Raw genomic sequence first — 17930 nt, 5'->3', positions numbered from 1 at the left:
TTTTCATGTACAAGATGCCAACAAAATACAATGTAGTTTGGGCATGTCAGAGATACCTACTGACAGGGCTTTTTTTTGTAGAAAAAGCCTAGCAGAAACTCATCTGCATATTAGGCCACACCCCATGACATCACCATTGTTTCACACAGGGTTTTTCTACAAAAAAGCCCAGCAGGAACTCATTTGCATATTAGGCCACACACCCCTGACACCAAGCCAGGCAGAACTGCGTTCCTGTGTGTTCCTGTTCAAAAAAAGCCCTGCCTACTGGTGTCTTTACTAGGAATCTACTAATTTTACAATAAACGTTTGTTTTAGCAATTGTTTCTCTTGCCCTGGGTAAAAGTCTGTATGAATCTTCTCAAATTCCAACTCAGTACAAGTCACACAATGTCTGGCATTTCAAAACACACACACAACCCAATGAGGGAAAAGGAATTTCCAACTGATTGACTGCATCTCCTACAGTTCAGAGTGGGGCTGGCGGCTCAGGCTCTTGAGCAGTGGGACTGACGTACTCAGCCTCTTCATCATCCCAAATGAATGAAAGTCTAAGCCAGCGAAAGGAGGCATATGTCATCCTTCCCAGCATCCCAAAAACCATTTCCTGAAAATGAAATTCCACTGAAGGCATAGAATTGAGAAAGGTAAATGACTCAGGCGCAGAAATGATATTGCACAATGGGCTTTGAAATAAAAAGCATTTCCGGTGCTGGGCAGATCAAAAACAAAATCTATATTTGGCATAGTTAGTATAGAAAGCCTTTCTCATTTTAGCTATAAATACACTCCGAGCTTAGCCAGACATACAGTCTTACGATGCAAAGGTTTAGAATCAGAATGGTACAGTGGCTGAAGTTTTGGGACTAGCAGTGGAGAGACCCAGGTTCAAATCAAAATTCAGCTATGATGCTGGGCAGGACTTGTTCTGTAGAAAAAGCCCAGCAGGAACCCATTTGCATATTAGGCCACACCCTCTAACATCATTCACCATTGTTTCACACAGGGCTTTTTGTGGAAAGAGCCCAGCAGGAACTCCTTTGCATATTAGGCTACACCCCTTGACACCAAGCCAGCTGGAACTGTGTTCCTGCTCAAAAAAAGCCCTGATGCTGGGTAATCTTGGACCAGTCACTCTCTCCTAGGTTTGTGGTACTTCACAGGCTTGTGGGGAGGTAAAACAGGGGAAGGGAGAACAATTTATTAAGACTTCCAAACCCTGAGATGCTTGGAAGAAGACTCTTGCCCAGCAGGGCTTGTGGTGGGCAGCTGGGTCCCACCTGGAAACAATAACCACAATAACTGGTAAGCTATGAGTTTCTCTGAAGTGGAGGCATTATAGCAGGGATGGAAGTAAATGTGGCTCTTATGGCTGATGGTAATTTTAAACATGGGTCCTTGTGAACTCCAGAGCGAGTACCACTGTACTAGAGAGATTTCAAAGTTTTTGCTCTATCTAGCAAGACTGTAGTGTCATGCCTAAAAAAAAAAACCACACGAATTGAAGGCTCGGGATTGGCTTTGTACCAGCTCTTCCTCTCCTCTCTGCAGGTGCCACCATCATCCTTTGTGTAAAGGAGACTTTAGCTACATCTCAGGCATGTGTACAAGGACTTTGTTCCCTTTAAAAGCCAATTGCCACTCCTGGCAAGTCCTTCCAGTTCTTCTTTCAGGTCACCTCCCCTTTTCACCCCAGTTCCCACCTTCTGCAAATCCCATAGCTCCAAAATCTGGAAGGAGTAAGGAAATCAGGACAATAGGATGCTCAGAGGTGGAGGGCAACTAGAGTGATTGTGGGATCAGACAAACAAACTGAAGTAGAGCATACAGGAAACCTGTGACAAAAAAGATTTTTGGGTACACTCTGCATCATGGGTTTTGTAGTCTGCATTTGCTTCGCAAAGAATAGAGCTAGAGATGTTCTGAAAAGATGCAGGTAGCCACACTGGTCCATTACAAAATCCCAAAATCAAACCACACAATACTTTTTATTAAGACCAACCAAAACAACAAAACATAGTGTACAAGCTTTCAAAGGTCTCCAGAGCTTTCCAGAAAGTTCAGAGAGGGGCTGTGGTTCAATGAAAGAACCTTTGCTTTGCATGCACAAGGCCCCATGTTCAGTACTGGCATTTACAGTTAAAAGGACAGGGCAGCAGGTAATTTGAAAGACCTCTACCTGAGATTTTGGACAGCTGCTGAGTAGAAAACACTTATGTACCAATGGACTGATTCAGGATCAGCTCCATGTATGTTCAACTGTTGATAAGGCTGAATGTTAAAAGGGTGGGGGGAATAGTCCTTCAAGCCATGACCATAAGTCCAATATAGTAGGTAGAACGCTTTACTGACTCAGGGTACAGGATGTGGCTAACAGGAAGCTGCTCCCATACAGTGGTGGACTGACCAGGGTGTCAGCTTGCCCAAGAGGCACGTGGGCCTCTGATGAAGTGGCTCCCCTTAAACTTTAGACAATATGTTAAAAATGTTAATGACCTTTTAGTAGCTTGAAAATATAACAGACGTTCCAATGTTACTACTGTAATGCAACTAAAATTTATGTTGCATTTAGGATTGTGAGCCTCCAGGTGAGGCCTGGGGATCTGCTGTTTTTCCAACTGATCTCCAGCTGGCAGAGATCAGCTCCCCTGGAGAAAATGCAATCTGTATTTACATTTAGTATCTACTGTATACTGCCAATAATATGTACAATACATGTACACTGTAATTACTAAAATATATATATACATTTATTTCGCAAATGTTTTAATTGTACCTTTTTTCCACGTCTGCATTTTTGAAAATTTTATTTATTTCTTATAAAAATTAAATGATAGCCTTAGAGTTGTGGGTGGGCCCCCTATGTCTCCTGGCAACCAATATTTTTAGACCCAGTCTGCCACTGCTCCCAAAGCATGCTGAGAAGAATAACAATGCAAGCCATTTGATGAAAACCACAAGAACCAACGGATGACCAAATGCCTGAGTGTAATTCTTGATTATTGAGAAAGACATCCTTAAATGATAAGGTTTAGGAGTCTGAAAACGATGTGGAAAGGAGCTAGGAGTTGGGAAAAGAAGGGGAAAAATGAAAACATATAAGAGTCTCAATCCCCAATATTTGCAAATAATATTGCTGAAAAATTCAGACGGTGTCGTGGGTACCACAAAGGCTTGAAATGACACCGCTACAAGTATACCAAGAACTCCTTGTGTTGGAAAAGGGCAATATTTCAGGAGTGTTCCTTAAGTCAACCCAAACATGAGAGGTCAAGGCTCTTTTTCAGTCTGGGAGGCTTGTGTTAATACCAAGTACAGCAGGTTCAGGGAATAAGACACCTATGTGTCACATATACTCCTGGTTTGGCACGCCTCTCCTGACACATTCCAATTCAGTGCCCTTGGGAAATAACATCAAGACAGACACAAATACAACCAACATCTAAGGTGATGAGCAATATCAAAATTAAATGAAAATCACAAACGGGAACCTGGTAACAGAATAAATGAAATCTCTGGCGACTCACCAAAGAGCAGGGCATACGTGCCAAAACCTACGGAGAGCATGTTTACAGTACAGCTTAGCTGAGATCAATTCTAAAGGGCCCTTTCTTGTTTATCAAGCCTGCTCAAAGAAAGAGCAAGTGCCCAATTTATCCATTTACTGAGAAAGCAATCCTTAATGAAAGCAGACCATAGAGAGAAGCATGATCTAGATATGAGAGAAACCAAAGCTCTTCAGGCCTAGCCTCTCTGCTAATTCTTGAACTGGGAAGGGAAAGAGAAAGACAGGCAGAAACTGGGACGCTTATCCGAAAAGCAAACATGTTTTCTCAGTCCAGAAGCACAGTTCAATTCTACTGGTTTGGGGGAAGGAGAAAAAAAAACATCTGGCAATCCAATGAAACTAAAAGGTTTCATTTCTAAAGCTCTGCAGAATTTCCGGGCTTTAGAGAATTTAGGCCAATCCTGCTTTCCTGAGTTCTGGCCAATAAGTTCCTGCAGATTTACAGTTGCAAAAGGGTAAAGACTGCAGCTGCAAGCAAATCAGGCATCCACTGATGACATCATCGTCGTCGTCATCATCATCTCTCACATTCTCAAAAGGTAAAAGACTAAACTAAACATTGCTGTTTTTAAAGAGTTGGGTCACGATTCTCCAGGTTCCCCAAATCCAACTCATGTTCTCCATTGCCACACAGCAGCTGTGGAAGCCTGGACCCAACTCTTTAAAAACCGTAACATTTCGTTCGGCCCAGAGATACCCATCTTAAGCCTGCAATTAGAACAGTGGCTTCGTACAAAGTACTCGCAATATTCAGTTACATGCAGCTGTTCTCTGGCATTCTTTAGACAAAATGATAAGCTATGGAAACAGTACCCTGAAGAAGACCAACACTGCAGAAGGGGCAGGCTTTTCTTAACTCTGTCCTTTTTTATATTAAACATTTCAATCACTCCCTAAACTGGGCTTTGTTCCTGTAAAGGAACATGGTAGTTTCTTCACGCTTTAGTTGAGGTGATAAGATGGCTATGAGTTTGTGGCAGAAAGTCAGATCTCACTGGCCATAGTCTAACTTGGCAGACTTAGATAATACAAAACTGCTTCTTCTTGCTGTATCAGGCCACTGGTCCATCCAGGTCAGCATTGTCCACCCAGACTGGCAGCTGCTCTCCAGGGTCTCAGGCAGAGGTCTTTCACATCACCTACTGCCTGGTCCCTTCCACTGGACATTTCTGGAATTGAATTTAGGACCTTCTGCATGCAAAGCAGATGCTCTGCCATGGAATCACAGCCAGTTCACTACCTGTCAGCTTCTGTTCCTATCAAGGCTGAAGGGAGGACTGAATGGTGAAAGCCAGGTAAAGCAAGGGGTGTGGTGGCTAGGTGTGGCCAACAGCAAAGTACCCAGCTAGCATACAACAGGTAATAGAGTCAATCCCCAGCATTGCCAAATCAAAGAAATAGGTAACAGGTGATATGACAGGCCTTCGTCTAGACCCTTAAGAGCTGATGCCAGTCAGTATACAACACAGGCTTTGGTAGAGCAATGGACTGACTCAATATGAGACAATTCAATGTGTCCTTGTGTTTGACCAAGGCCAATGCAAGTTCAGAGGGAAGATGGTCTATCCTGTAGAACACACAGTAACAAAATCCTTTTTCTTTGCTAAAACCGGTAAATAAGCTTGATGTGAAGGGCAGTTCACTGGTGGACCAGAGGCGGTGATAGAATGCCCACTTTCTGTATAAGGTTATGTTCAAAATAGCTGAACAAAAAAATGGTTGCTGTTACTGAGGCCTTGTGGTACACATAATGAGAGACCAGATACATAATGAGGGTTGCCAGCTTCAGGTTGGGAAATACTTAATTTTTGGGGTGGTCTGAGGAGGAACTTCAGGGTATAATGCCATTGAATCCACCTTCCCAAGCAGCCATTTTCTCCAGGTGAATTGATCTCTAGTTACCTGGAGATCAGTTGTAATTCCAGGAGCTCACCAGTTACTATCTGGAGATTGTGCAAACCACAAAGAGAATCATGGCAAATATAGACAGGGAAATCCAAAGCACAAAGCTTTCCATGAAAACCAGCCTCTGTACAACCAACAAACTCATCAGAAAATCAACAATTACAAAAGCATATATTAGTTCATAATTGACCATACAATTAGCCTTTAGCAAAACAGGGAACGTGTTCACCAGGAATCAGTCCAGTATTTATAGCAATCAATGCCAAGTTCATCCCAAGGAGTCCTGGTGAAATTGTTATGAAATTGATCAATGTCTCTCAATATATGCAGCCAGCAATTCAGAAAAGAACAAGGTCGTGATGGATAAGTGGTTAGGAGTACCCACATGACTCATTTCGGCCTACTGATTGCTAGGAATAGTCACTTCTGCCTGTAATCTTCTTTGGCCGGGAGGTGGCAAAGAAGTCCCAAATTCAAGCTGTACGACAGGTTCAAATCCTAACAATTTCTCAAAGTTGCACCTCCCCATTTTCTCCCCACCTGCGCACATTTTAGGCTTGTTCAAATCACAGTGCCTAATCTGGAGAGAAGGAGGAATGTTTGCAGAGGGAAAGCACAAAGAGACAAATTAGAGCAAAATTCTGTCAAGAAGACTGTAATGGAAGCTGTAGCCACTAATATGATGTCTAATTTTCATTACCTTCTTTCTTGGACTTGGCTTTGGCGTTTCTCTTTCATAACTGCTCAGAATTACTGGCAGGGTCCGCTGGCAGCTGGCCTCCTACAATGAGATATTATATTAATTAAAAGGTATAAGACATGGAAACAGTAAGAATACATTGTTTCCAAGCATTATACCCCTTCCCATTGCCCCCCACGAAATAATTTTATTTAATACATTTGTAACCTGCCTTTCTCCCCAATGAGGACTCAAAGTGACTTACATCATTCTCCTCTCTTCCATTTTATTCTCACAACAACCCTGTGAGGTAGGTTAGGCTGAGTGTGTGTGACTGGCCCAAGGTCACCCAGCGAGTTTCCATGGCACGAGTGGGGATTTGAACCTTGGTCTCCCAGATACTAGTCCAACACTCTAACCACTACATCATACTAGCTCTCACCCTAAGCAGCTACCATACCTCCATGGAAAAAATATACAACATTCTGGTTCAGGATTTGAATGGGCCAAATCCTGGTTTCACTAATTAATGGCAGTTAAGATAAACAGTGTTGTCAAGTTATATTTGAATCGAGCCAATGTGTCTAAGCAATCCAAATCCTGTGCCAATAAAAACCAGAGTCTGTGCCTTGGTCAGATGAAGACAATATTGCAATGAACTATTCATAGGCCCTATTGTGACTATAATGTATTTGCCAAAGTTTGCTCAAATTCACAAAAATAACCTGGTGGCACAAAACCCAGAATCTGCTGAAGAAAAATATTTGAGATCAACATATTAATCTCTGTGATGGAATTTGAAGAAATTATCTGAACATGTCTCCTCTCCCCCACACCGCCACCCTGAAAGACAGAAATTATAGGTATCCCAAATCAAACCTGAAGAACTGCTAAAACACTTGCAAATATCTGATGACTGAAAACAGCAGATCTAAAGGTAATCTTAAAACTACTGCAGTTAATGCCAAGCATGCGGTTTCAATGATGAGCCAGGTTTGATACAAAACTACGTTTATTGATAGACCGATACTTTCAGTGTAACAGATTCTTGAGAATGATGCTAAAGATACATTGATACAATACTTTTAAGGCATACTTCAAAAGGATTCCAAAAGGTGGGGGCGAGGGATGCGCTCTCACACATAAACTATCATAAATGTCTACATTCTCATGGCATTATCAGGACTCCGTCCTTGCTTTCCCCAGATGTGCCACACTCCCTAACAGGAATGTATGGGAAGGTGCTGATTACTCTTTCTCAAGTTAGTTTCGTTTCTCTCTACTTCTACTTTGCAAGCAATAAAGTAAGGAGGGGGAGGGGGAAAGAATAACAGAGTTAATAGACCTTGGTCCTCCATGATATTTCACAGGCCAGCTTTATGGAGGACCCTAAAACAATCAATTACCAATGGAATTCTACCATGCTTGACAGTTAAGAAGTTTAATCAGAGATGTCACTTTTTATCCTAAAACTGTGGTTCTTATTCCTTCAAACACCAAAGTAAATCAATTATCACTTCACTGGAGAGTTCTGCTCTCCCTGGATTGCAAAACCTGAATTTCAATTTCATAATGTGGGATAGAAGCTTTGCCCTTGGATTACAGACGGGAATCAGTCGCAGCTCAAAAGCAGGAGCAGATGCATGGGCCAGTTAGTCCAGTGCCTGGCAGGCACCAACAAGGCCCTTCCTCCAACATATGAGTCTTCTGCTACATGCTGGATGATACATATCTCTTAAAAGGTATGAGTTTAGCAAATATTTTCCGACAATTCCTCAAGCTACCCCACAACAATACTAGATTGTATAGCTGACAGAACCCCACTCACGTCCCCACCTCTCACCTCCTGGCAATCCTCACACCTGGCAATCCTACCCACGTCTCAGGCTGACACTGTATAGCTACACCATGCTGACTACTGTAGCTTATTGGGCCTAAGGTTACCAACCTCCAACTGGTGGCTAGGATTACAACAGAGATCAGTTTCCCTGAAGAAAATGGCTGCTTTGGAAGGTAGACTGTATGGCATTATGCCCCCCCTGAGGTCCTTCCCCTCACCAACCTCTGCCCTACGCAGGCTCCACCTCCAAAATCTCCAGAAATTTCACAGCCCGGAGCTGGCAACCCTACACAAGTCTATTGCTTTCTCTAGGCCTAACCTCTCTCAGAGGGTTATGAGGATAACGTGTTAGGGGTAGGGTTGCCAAGCCTGACTCAGGAAATGTCTGGGGACTTTGGGGGTGGAGCCAAGAGCAAGGGTGCGACAAGCACGACTGAACTCTGAAGGGAGTTCTGGCAATTACATTTAAAGGGATTGCATAGTTTTAAAATGCTTTCCCTCCATTTGGAAATAATGAGGGATAGGGGCACCTTCTTTGGGGGTTCATAGAACTGGACCCCCTGGTCCAATCTTTTTGAAACTTGGGGGTGGTGATGTTTTGAGGAGAGGCACCAGATGCTATGCTGAAACTTTGGTGCCTCTACTTCAAAAAACGGCCCCCCTCCAGCCTCCAATATCCACAGATCAGTTCTCCATTATACCCCATGGAAATCAGCCTCCATAGGGGATAACAGAGTACCCAACAGACATTTACCTCCCCCCTCCCCCGCTATCTGATAACCCTGAAGTGGGGGGAGGGCATCCAACCCAGGGATCCCCTGCTCCCACCTGCGAATTGGCAACCCTAGAACTTAGGGGAGGACCAAGTAGGTTGTCCTGAGCTCCTTTGTTGATGATTAGGAAAGAAATGCAATAGACAGAGCATTGTTTTTGGGGAAAGAATCCAAAGCCGTTACTCCAGCTTCACCAACAGAGGTTAAAAGTGACCAACACCCTCTATCACCTACAATTAAAAGTATACCTAAGGCAAATCTAAACTGGTCTAATTAGAAGTAAATCCCACTGAGTAAATTCCCAGGTAAGTGAGCATAGGACTGCAGCCTTAAACACAAACTTTCACTCACAAGAAATTGCATTGCTTGCCCACTCTTTCCTCATTTAAAAATGTTGTGCTGTATTAGTTTTCGGGGGGAGGGGGGTTGATCCCATCTGCTCAATGAAGCACAAGCTGATCTGTGAGAAGAAAATGTTCCCTCATGCAGGAAACATAAATCAAAGAAACAAACAAGGTTTCTAGAGAGATGCCTACATGTGCTCTGCTCCAATTATACCCACCCATATTTACTATTTTAACCTCACTGGCACGGACTTTGGTCTGGATGAAGGGAAACTGGAGGAGAAGGAACATCCTATCCATTTGAACTCTAACCTGGAAGCTAAATTATCCATTACAGTCAGAGTACGTGTCACAGAGTATGTGCCACACAATCTTTGCAGTAGACATGACTGATTCTTTAGCTATAAGAGAGATTTCCCAGGTTAAAGGTCAAGAATACAAGATGCTCTTTCCTCACTGTGGTGATTTTTTTGGCCCATTATCCAACAATGTTGAGAAATACTAAGCAAGGGATGCCAACCTGCCAGCATTTCCAAACCCCTATTCTGGGCAGCTCCTTGTTGTGATACAATCATCACATGATGGCAGTGCTCCATAGATAAATACTTTTTTTCCACACACACCCTTCCTGACATGGCATTTAGAACTTGCTACGCAGATTCCCACTTCGGCAATGTGCCCATTACATATGTGATATATTTATTTATTATTTTATTTATTTACAAAATTTATATCCCACCTGTCTGCCTTCAAAAGGTGGCTCATGATTTAAAACATACATAATAAAACCGCATTTTAAATCCATTAAAATCAAACCACCACCCCAAACACACATCATTAAAACAAATTAAAGTAGGGTTAAAATTATGTATGTTGACATAAAAACAGCAATTAAAACATTAGTCAGGAAGGAGGAATCACAGAGGGAATGCCAAACAAACCAAAAAAGTCTTCAGCTGTTCGCAACAGAAGAATCTCCCTGGGGAGAGAGTTCCACAGCTCAGGGGCCATGATCAATAAGGCTTTCTCATCGGTTGCTACCTGCCTAACCAGAGAGGCACACAAGCAAGGCCCCCCAAAGAGGATCGGAGGGGTTGGATGAGTTCTAGTTCAGGAGTAGCCAAATTTGATTAATGTAAAAGCCACATAGAATAGATGTTTGAGAACTGCAAGAGAGAAAGGAAGGAAGGAAGGAAGGAAGGAAGGAAGGAAGGAAGGAAGGAAGGAAGGAAGGAAGGAAGGAAGGAAGGAAGGAAGGAAGGAAGGAAGGAAGGAAGGAAGGAAGGAAGGAAGGTAGGTAGGTAGGTAGGTAGGTGGGGGAGAGAGAGGTAGAAAGAAAGCAACTCTAAATGCATTCTCCAAGCTGTTGCTTGACTTGGCTTGGAGAAGTGATTCAAAGAGGCAAATGCCTTCTCCAAGCCAGCCAACAAGGCAGTGGGGGGTTCAAGAGCCACACAATATGTGTGAAAGAGCCACATGTGGCTCCCAAACCACAGTTTGGCCACTCCTGTTGTAGTTCATCATTGCATTATTTCTGCTTGAAGCCAACTACAAAGCCAAAAGGCACAGCACATGTGCAAATGTTCCATTTTTGGTTCAGTGTTTACAGTTAATATACATACACACACACTCAAACAGGAAACAGTCATATTTTTGCACAATGAGAATATATACTAAAAGTCTCTTAACTCCATGCATTGCAAAACAAATAAGATTTTTGTGACTAAAAAACTGGCATAAGGCTGCCAGCTCTAGATGTTTCAATACACTGTCTTCTATCTTTTCATGCCATGATTAGTCCAGGCAATTTTACACAGAGAATTTCCCACTGGGGAAGCAGCATGCCTATAGTAGCCAATATGATATTTACTCTGGCCATCCTTGACATGGATTGGCCAGCTAAGCCTGCTCTTGTCAGATCTCAGAAGCTAAGCAGGATCAGCTCTAGTTGGTACTTGGATGGGAAACTGCCAAGGAAGTCCAGGGTTGCTGTGCAGAGGCAGGCAATGGCAAACCACCTCTGTTTGTCGCCTTGAAAACTCTACAAGGTCACCATAAGTTGACTGCAACTTGATGGCACTTTCCACCACCACCGGCTGGCTATCACACATTCTCCTCTTTTAAACCAACCTACTAAGCAAAAGGGACACAGTTTGCACCCATCTACCATGTAGCCCAAGCCCTATAGATCGATTTACAGTGCCATCAGCACCTTTCAAAGCCCACTAGCCATAGAAGGGTGAAACTAAGCTTAGGATGCCGTTGTTATGTCACCAGTACAATGCAGTGTCCACTTAAATGCTTACCGAGTGGCACCTGTAGCTGGCTGTAGTCTACAGTAGCTGGCACCTGTAGCTACCTGTAGTCTACAGTAGCCTTGATCCTCTATGCAGCTGCTTAGGCATCTGGGCAAGCAGGCCATCCATGGTTATACTGGGCACATTAATGTGTTCCCAGGTAGAGGCAGCTCCAGGTGCCATGCAGTAAACATCCAGCCTCTGTTATGCCATTTTCATAAGCAAAGGCTTACAGCCTACCAGTTTGTAAGGCAAATGGTACAACACACCCTGGACATATTGCTCAAGTAACAAATGCTTTTCTTCCAGTTACTGTTCCTCAATAAGAGTCAACAGCTGTTCAAATAAATAAGGCTGAATTAAGATGCCAGCCCCCCACACGTGGCAGAACACATGTAGACAGGGAAGTGGCACGAGTATGCTGCTGCTGCTTCCTGTGTGAACGCTGGCTTGTGAGGGCACAGTCTATGTGCATAGGAAGAACAAGATTTTTTAAAGCATTCTCAATAATAGGTGCAATACCTACGTGCAGGAGGTGTGGCCTAATATGCAAATAAGTCCCTGCTGGACTTTTTCTACACAAAAAGCCCTGTGCAGAACAATGATGCCAAGGGGTGTGGCCTAATATGTAAATGAGTTTCTGCTGGGCTTTTTCTACACAAAAAGTCCTGCCTATGTGTATATATTTTCTATGGACAGTACCCACGAACCAGACATTACATGGAACAGGCAGCATGCTTGTGCCTGCTCCCCCTCTGTGCACTACATTCAATATGCATTATGTCAAGCTCAGAGAGCATCATGCAAGCAGTCTCCAATTTTATTTTCATTGACCTCATCTCATTTTTGATAATGGGGGTAAATCCAATCTGTTTGAAGTCCTGTGCTGCATGGTACACCACACTTGCGAATCCAGTCCTTACAACAAACACGGCAGAACTGGGGTGAGGAGAGAAAAGGGGAACTGTGGGTTACAGATGGGGCTCTTTTTGTAGAAAAAGCCCAGGCAGGAACTCATTTGCATATTTGGCCACACCCCTGGTGTCAAGTCAGCCGGAACTGTGTTCCTGTGCGTTCCTGCTCAAAAAAAGCCCTGGTTACAGAAGCCCAGGAGAAGCCCACTTGGATGAAGCTTCAACCAGCATTTGCTGTATTAGCATGATCCAGGTCTTCCTAAGGGAATGCTGAAGAAAAGACTGTCCACTTACTTATAAACCTCGGCAACCACTACAGAGATCCTGCTCCTGGTACCCTGGCCTTCTGAGAGTAGGCAGGAGGCAACCTGGGAGAAGGCCATCTTTGTTGTGGCACCAAAACTCTGGAGCTCTCTGCTCAGAGAGAATCATCTGTTCCCTTTTGTTGCCATCTTCTGCCAGTGGGTGACAACTTGACCCATGTTTGGATTGTCGCTTTTATATCATTGTGTATATTTCAGCTCTGTTTTAAATCATTTTAATGATGTGGGGGGTTGGTTTTAAAATGTGATTTTATTATGTGTATTTTAATTTGTTACCCACCGTGGTGGCTTTTGTGAAGGAGAAAGGTAGGATACAAGGCTTTTAGTAGAAAAAGCCCAGCAGAGACTCATTTGCCTATTAGGCCACACACCCCGACATCACCATTGTTTCACACAGGGCTTTTTTTGTGGGAAAAGCCCAACAGGAACTCATTTGTATATTAGGCCACACCTCTGGCACCAAGCCAGTCAGAACTGCGTTCCTGTGCGTTCTTGCTCAGAAAAAGCCCTGTTAGGATATAAAATTTTAAAAATAAAATGAAGCAAATAAACCAAGTAATCAGGTCTTCAACTTCTCAAAGGACTAGGCTTCAGGAGTCTCACAAGTTCAAGTCAGAGTTGAACTCCGGGACCGGCGGCAGTGCACTCCCAAAGAAGGTCAGGATGGCAAAGGCCGAGGCGGCAGCTGTAATCCTCTCGGATCAGGTTTCCCAGCTAACAGGAGGGGTGTTTGCTGCCCAAAGGTGGCATTAGGTTGCAGGATGCAATGACAGCTGGCACTAAAGGGACAGAGCAGAAGGCCTGGAGGAGCTGGAAAGCGAAGGGGGAAGGGCAAGAGAATCTAACAAGATCTGTCATGCATAGCTCAAAAGGGAGAGAGGTTCAAATGATTATAGTAAGCTCTGCTTTGGAATGTTTTCCTCCTGGCTTAAATCTGTAGTGAGCCATCAGGCCAAATGGAAGAGCATCCAAAAGCCCAGTTTCTTATGCAAAGAGGGGAAGATGAGGGGAAAATCATGGCTATCCTGGATGGGTAACTCCATACACAAAGAGTCACTGTGGCAGTCCGTAATCTTCCATGGAGGTTCTTTTAGTCAGGGCTTTTTTGGCAGAAAAAGCCCAGCAGGAACTCATTTACATGTTAGGCCACATCCCCAGACACCACGCCAACTGGAATTACATTCCTGTGTATTCCTGGTTTAAAACAGCCCTGCTTGTACAGATTTTTTAAAAGTTGCTTCACCAGCAAAATATGTTGATTTTAAAAGACATCCTGTTAGACAGAGCTCCTGTCTGAAAAGTTGGGTACTATAGGGCTTTTTTTTTTTTTAGAAAAAAGCCCAGCATGAGCTCATTTGCATATTAGGCCACACCCCTGACACCAAACCAGCTGGAACTGCTTTCCTGTGCATTCCTGCTCAAAAAAAGCCCTGCTTTTAGTGTTTCCAGGTCCTTCCTGGCAACTGGTGGATTGGGGGAGGGGGGGCTTACTGGGAGAAGGTAGGAGGCCCAGCTAACACTGTAGCAATATATCTGCATCATCATGCAGCGATACTGGGGCAACACTCAAGTATTTGGGCAAAAAGTGGACAGAGAGGACTATATACTCTGCACTGAGCTCCTTGAGGAAAGGTGGGATAAAAAATGCATAGACAAAGAGGATTGGATCCAACGGATCCATCCACTAGAGGGGTTTCTCTCCAACGGAAGAACCCTTCTCCTCTGAGGCCAATGGAGTCTTCCTTAGATGCCTGAAGCTCTTCTGCTGGAGGAAAGAATTTCTGTTGGCAGAACAAATACATGAGATCCAACCCATAGCATGCAATTTTTTCACACATGTCAAAGAAAACCAGATCCAAAAGTAAAAACAGCTCTCTCAAAAAACACTCACTTTCACCAATATAATTTTTGCTAATTCCTCACATGGGTGCTTTTCTGTCTCCTCCTTTGTGAGCTGCCACTCAAACAAAATGGTATAGTCTTCCAGCATATGGGCCATGATCTTGTTGCAGATTTCCTGCTCCTTCATACCTTCAAACCCAGAAGATACACTGCAAAAAAACAAAACAAAAATAAGTTGGGAGCATTAAAAATATGCACGGTGTTTGACGGCTTCTCTTGGGGTAACTATCTGCCAGACAGCTGGGTCATCAGGGAAAGGAAACTGACAGGGACTGAGTCACAGGACTGACAATCCAAACCACCACCTCTTTCCATAAGCAATTCACTGAGGTTGAACCAGGGCCATAGCCAGGATTTCATGTTTGGCGGGGCCCACAGCAGGATTGGTTGTTTGGCGGGCCCTGGGGACACCCGGTGTGGTGGCCCTAGGCTCCCAGCACTTGAGTTCTAAAAATAACTCCCCCCTTCTCCTGCACAGTTACAGCAGCTCCGCTCCCCCTACCCCTTTCTTATGTGCCCCTCTCACGGCAGAGAAACTGGCAGCAATGCTACTACTTGTTCAGAGTGAGCAAAGGGAACAGTTGGGGGCCCTCCAATGGAGGGGCCATCCAGTTGGAAGGGGGGGGGGTTTGAAAAGATGGGCCTGGCCCCGCTCAGGCCCCAATGTAGCTACGGGCCTGGGTTGACCCCTGTTTACTCCTCATATGGCTTCTTCAACAGCATGGCTGAATAATGAAGAAGCAGCCAATATTCTGACAGCGCAATCCTAAAGAGCCTTTCACACTGACTTCAGTGGATTTAGAAGGGTGCAACTCTGCTTAGAATTGAACTGTGAATCTACTAGTTTTGCTGTGCAGCAAAGAAGGGAGCAAAGGAGGAATATCCCTGAGATCTGCTCCTTCCTCCCACGTAGGCAGAATCCCAAAGGCAAAGTACTGCTGCAATAGGCTCTAAAGTCAACTGTTGGTTAAAAAATAAAATATACTCTTCATGACCACAGTTCCTTATTTCTCATTTTAGTTCTTAATTCTTTTACCCTCCTCCCCCCCACCAGTCTGGTATGTGTGTGTAAAGCGCCATCAGGTCACAGCTGACTCATTGGTGACCCCTCATGGGGTTTTCAAGGCAAGAGATGAACAAAAGTGGTTTTCCATTGCCTGTCTCTGCATAGCGACCCTAGACTTCCTTGATGGTCTCTTATCCAATTACTAACTGCTTGACTTCTGAGATATGATGAGATTTGGCTAGACAGGGCCATCCAAGTCATGGCAATTCAAGTAAACATCACAACAATGTAGCATTAAGCAGGTATTGTGAATAGCATATAATCAGAACAATCAACCATTTTATCCTACATCTTTTCGGCTAACCAAATGCCCAGAGTGCCCAGAGGAGGAACACAGAGGCCAAAGAGTTCTCCCTGATCCTGCACCCCAGAAAGATATACTGCCTCTAACCATGGAGGTTCCCACCGAGCTGTCATGGGTAACAGTCATCGATAGTACTCTCCTCCAAGAAGATGGCTAACCCCCTTGAAAAGCCACCTAAGTGCCAAACTTGACATGACATCTGCCACAAGTTGGGTCAGGGATCCCCAAATTCAGTCTCCAAAATGGGTCCTCTCACCTTACAGACTTTGACATCAGAGAACTAAAGCTGTGATCACACACACTAAACAACGCATTTTCAATCCATTTTCAATGCACTTTGCATTGCACTGTGTGAATTGGCAAAATTCAGTTGGAAGTGCATTGAAAGTGGATTAAAAGTGCATTGTTTAGTGTGTGTGATCACAGCCTAAGGTTCCCAAGTGCTTTGGGTCCTGGTTTGGCTCAGAAGCCTGTGGGGGGGAGGGGGGAACAGGGGCTTCAGCCTTCCCCCCATGCCACTGAAACCCATCCTCCCCTCCCCCTTCTGACTCATGGCAGAAGTCATGTCTAGTGAGGCTGTAAACTCCTGCTCACAACCACAATAAGGCCACTTGGATTCCCTACGGCTGTCTTCATGGTTACAAAAATAATTCTTCCATCTCACGATAAATTCCAGCGGAAGAGCAGAATTAAGCTTTCCCAGATAAGAACAGCAATCATAACCTTTGCTTGTGTCAATCTCTTTTAAAGAAATGATTAATCTTTTGCATGTTTTGATTCTCGGCAGTGACTGTCGTTTTAAAAGCCAACTGGCGTTCCCTTCGTGATATCTTGATCTTTCCCCCAACATGACCTTTTTTCTGCTGTTCACATTCAGATACTGTCCCAAACCACAGCTAAGGAACCGTGGCTAAGAATCCCACTTCAACTATAGCTTGGTGGACTGCCCAGCCTGACAAAACAAAGGCTAGTAGCCTGTGATAGACCTATCCTCCATGAATCTCTTTAATCTCTTATTAAAACTGTCTATGCCTGTGGTCACTCACTACATCCTCTGGCAGTGAATTCCCCATTTTAATCACTCTCTGTGTAAATAAGTATTTCCTTTTGCACATCCTAAATCTACTGCCCATCAGATTCATTGGATGCACAGGAGTTCTAGTATTTTGGGAAAGGGAGAAAAAGGTTGTCTACTCCCTCAATCCATCCACAATTTTATAAACATCTATCCCCCCCCCCCTTTTAGTCATCTGTTTTCTAAACTGAAAAATCCCAGATTTTTCAGATTTTCCTTATAGAAGAAAAAGAAGATATTGGATTTATATCCTGCCCTCCACTCTGAATCTCAGAGTGGCTCACAATCTCCTTTATCCTCCTCCCCCACAACAGACACTATGTGAGGTGGGTGGGGCTGAGAGGACTCTCACAGTAGCTGCCCTTTCAAGGACAACCTCTGCCACAGCTATGGCTGACCCAAGACCATTCCAGCAGCTGCAAGTGGAGGAGTGGGGAATCAAACCTGGTTCTCCCAGATAAGAGTCCACACACTTAACCATTACACCAAACAGTCCCAACCCCCTAACCATCTTTGCTGCCCACTTCTGTACAAACATCACTTATGTGTGTAGATGTGCAAGCTAACCAGCGGTAGCTCCCTTCCTTGCATACCAGCTAGGATAAATTTGAATCTGGTGAGAATTCCAGTTAGTACAAGGTACACTAATTGTGCATGGCCACATTTGTACATCATGGATAACTACCATCTGTTTTTAACTGTGATGTTCTGCAAAGACAAGGGAGGATGAACGAGGCCCATGATTAGGTGCTTGCACTTTTTTTAAAAAAATACCCCACAATTTAGAAGACCCCCCCAAAGCAGCCCAAGATATTTACATCACAGTCCTTTGAATAGTTACTCCAGTCTCAGGGTAAGAGTGGAATAACTGCCTAAGATAGCACTGTAAAGATCAGAATTCCCTGAATTACAAAGCAAGCAATTTGGCCAGGATCCAAAG

General features: G+C 44.0%; 1 protein-coding gene across 2 annotated transcripts in view; it reads right to left on the bottom strand.

Annotated features, from left to right (window-relative positions):
• The window catches only part of FAM13A (family with sequence similarity 13 member A), a 220659-nt gene that overhangs the window by 157779 nt on the left and 44950 nt on the right, over positions 1-17930 (bottom strand). For both annotated transcript variants that reach the window (XM_060247061.1, XM_060247062.1), the window contains 2 exons: positions 14535-14694; positions 6174-6254 (listed from right to left, as the gene is read on the bottom strand). In XM_060247061.1, coding sequence (XP_060103044.1) covers positions 6174-6254; positions 14535-14694 — 241 coding nt within the window. The remainder of the gene's footprint in view (positions 1-6173; positions 6255-14534; positions 14695-17930) is intronic.

Source organism: Heteronotia binoei, chromosome 9 (genome assembly GCF_032191835.1).
Source record: "Heteronotia binoei isolate CCM8104 ecotype False Entrance Well chromosome 9, APGP_CSIRO_Hbin_v1, whole genome shotgun sequence".
In the NCBI taxonomy this organism is placed as follows: Eukaryota; Metazoa; Chordata; class Lepidosauria; order Squamata; family Gekkonidae; genus Heteronotia; species Heteronotia binoei.
This window is presented reverse-complemented; position numbering and strand designations above follow the sequence as displayed.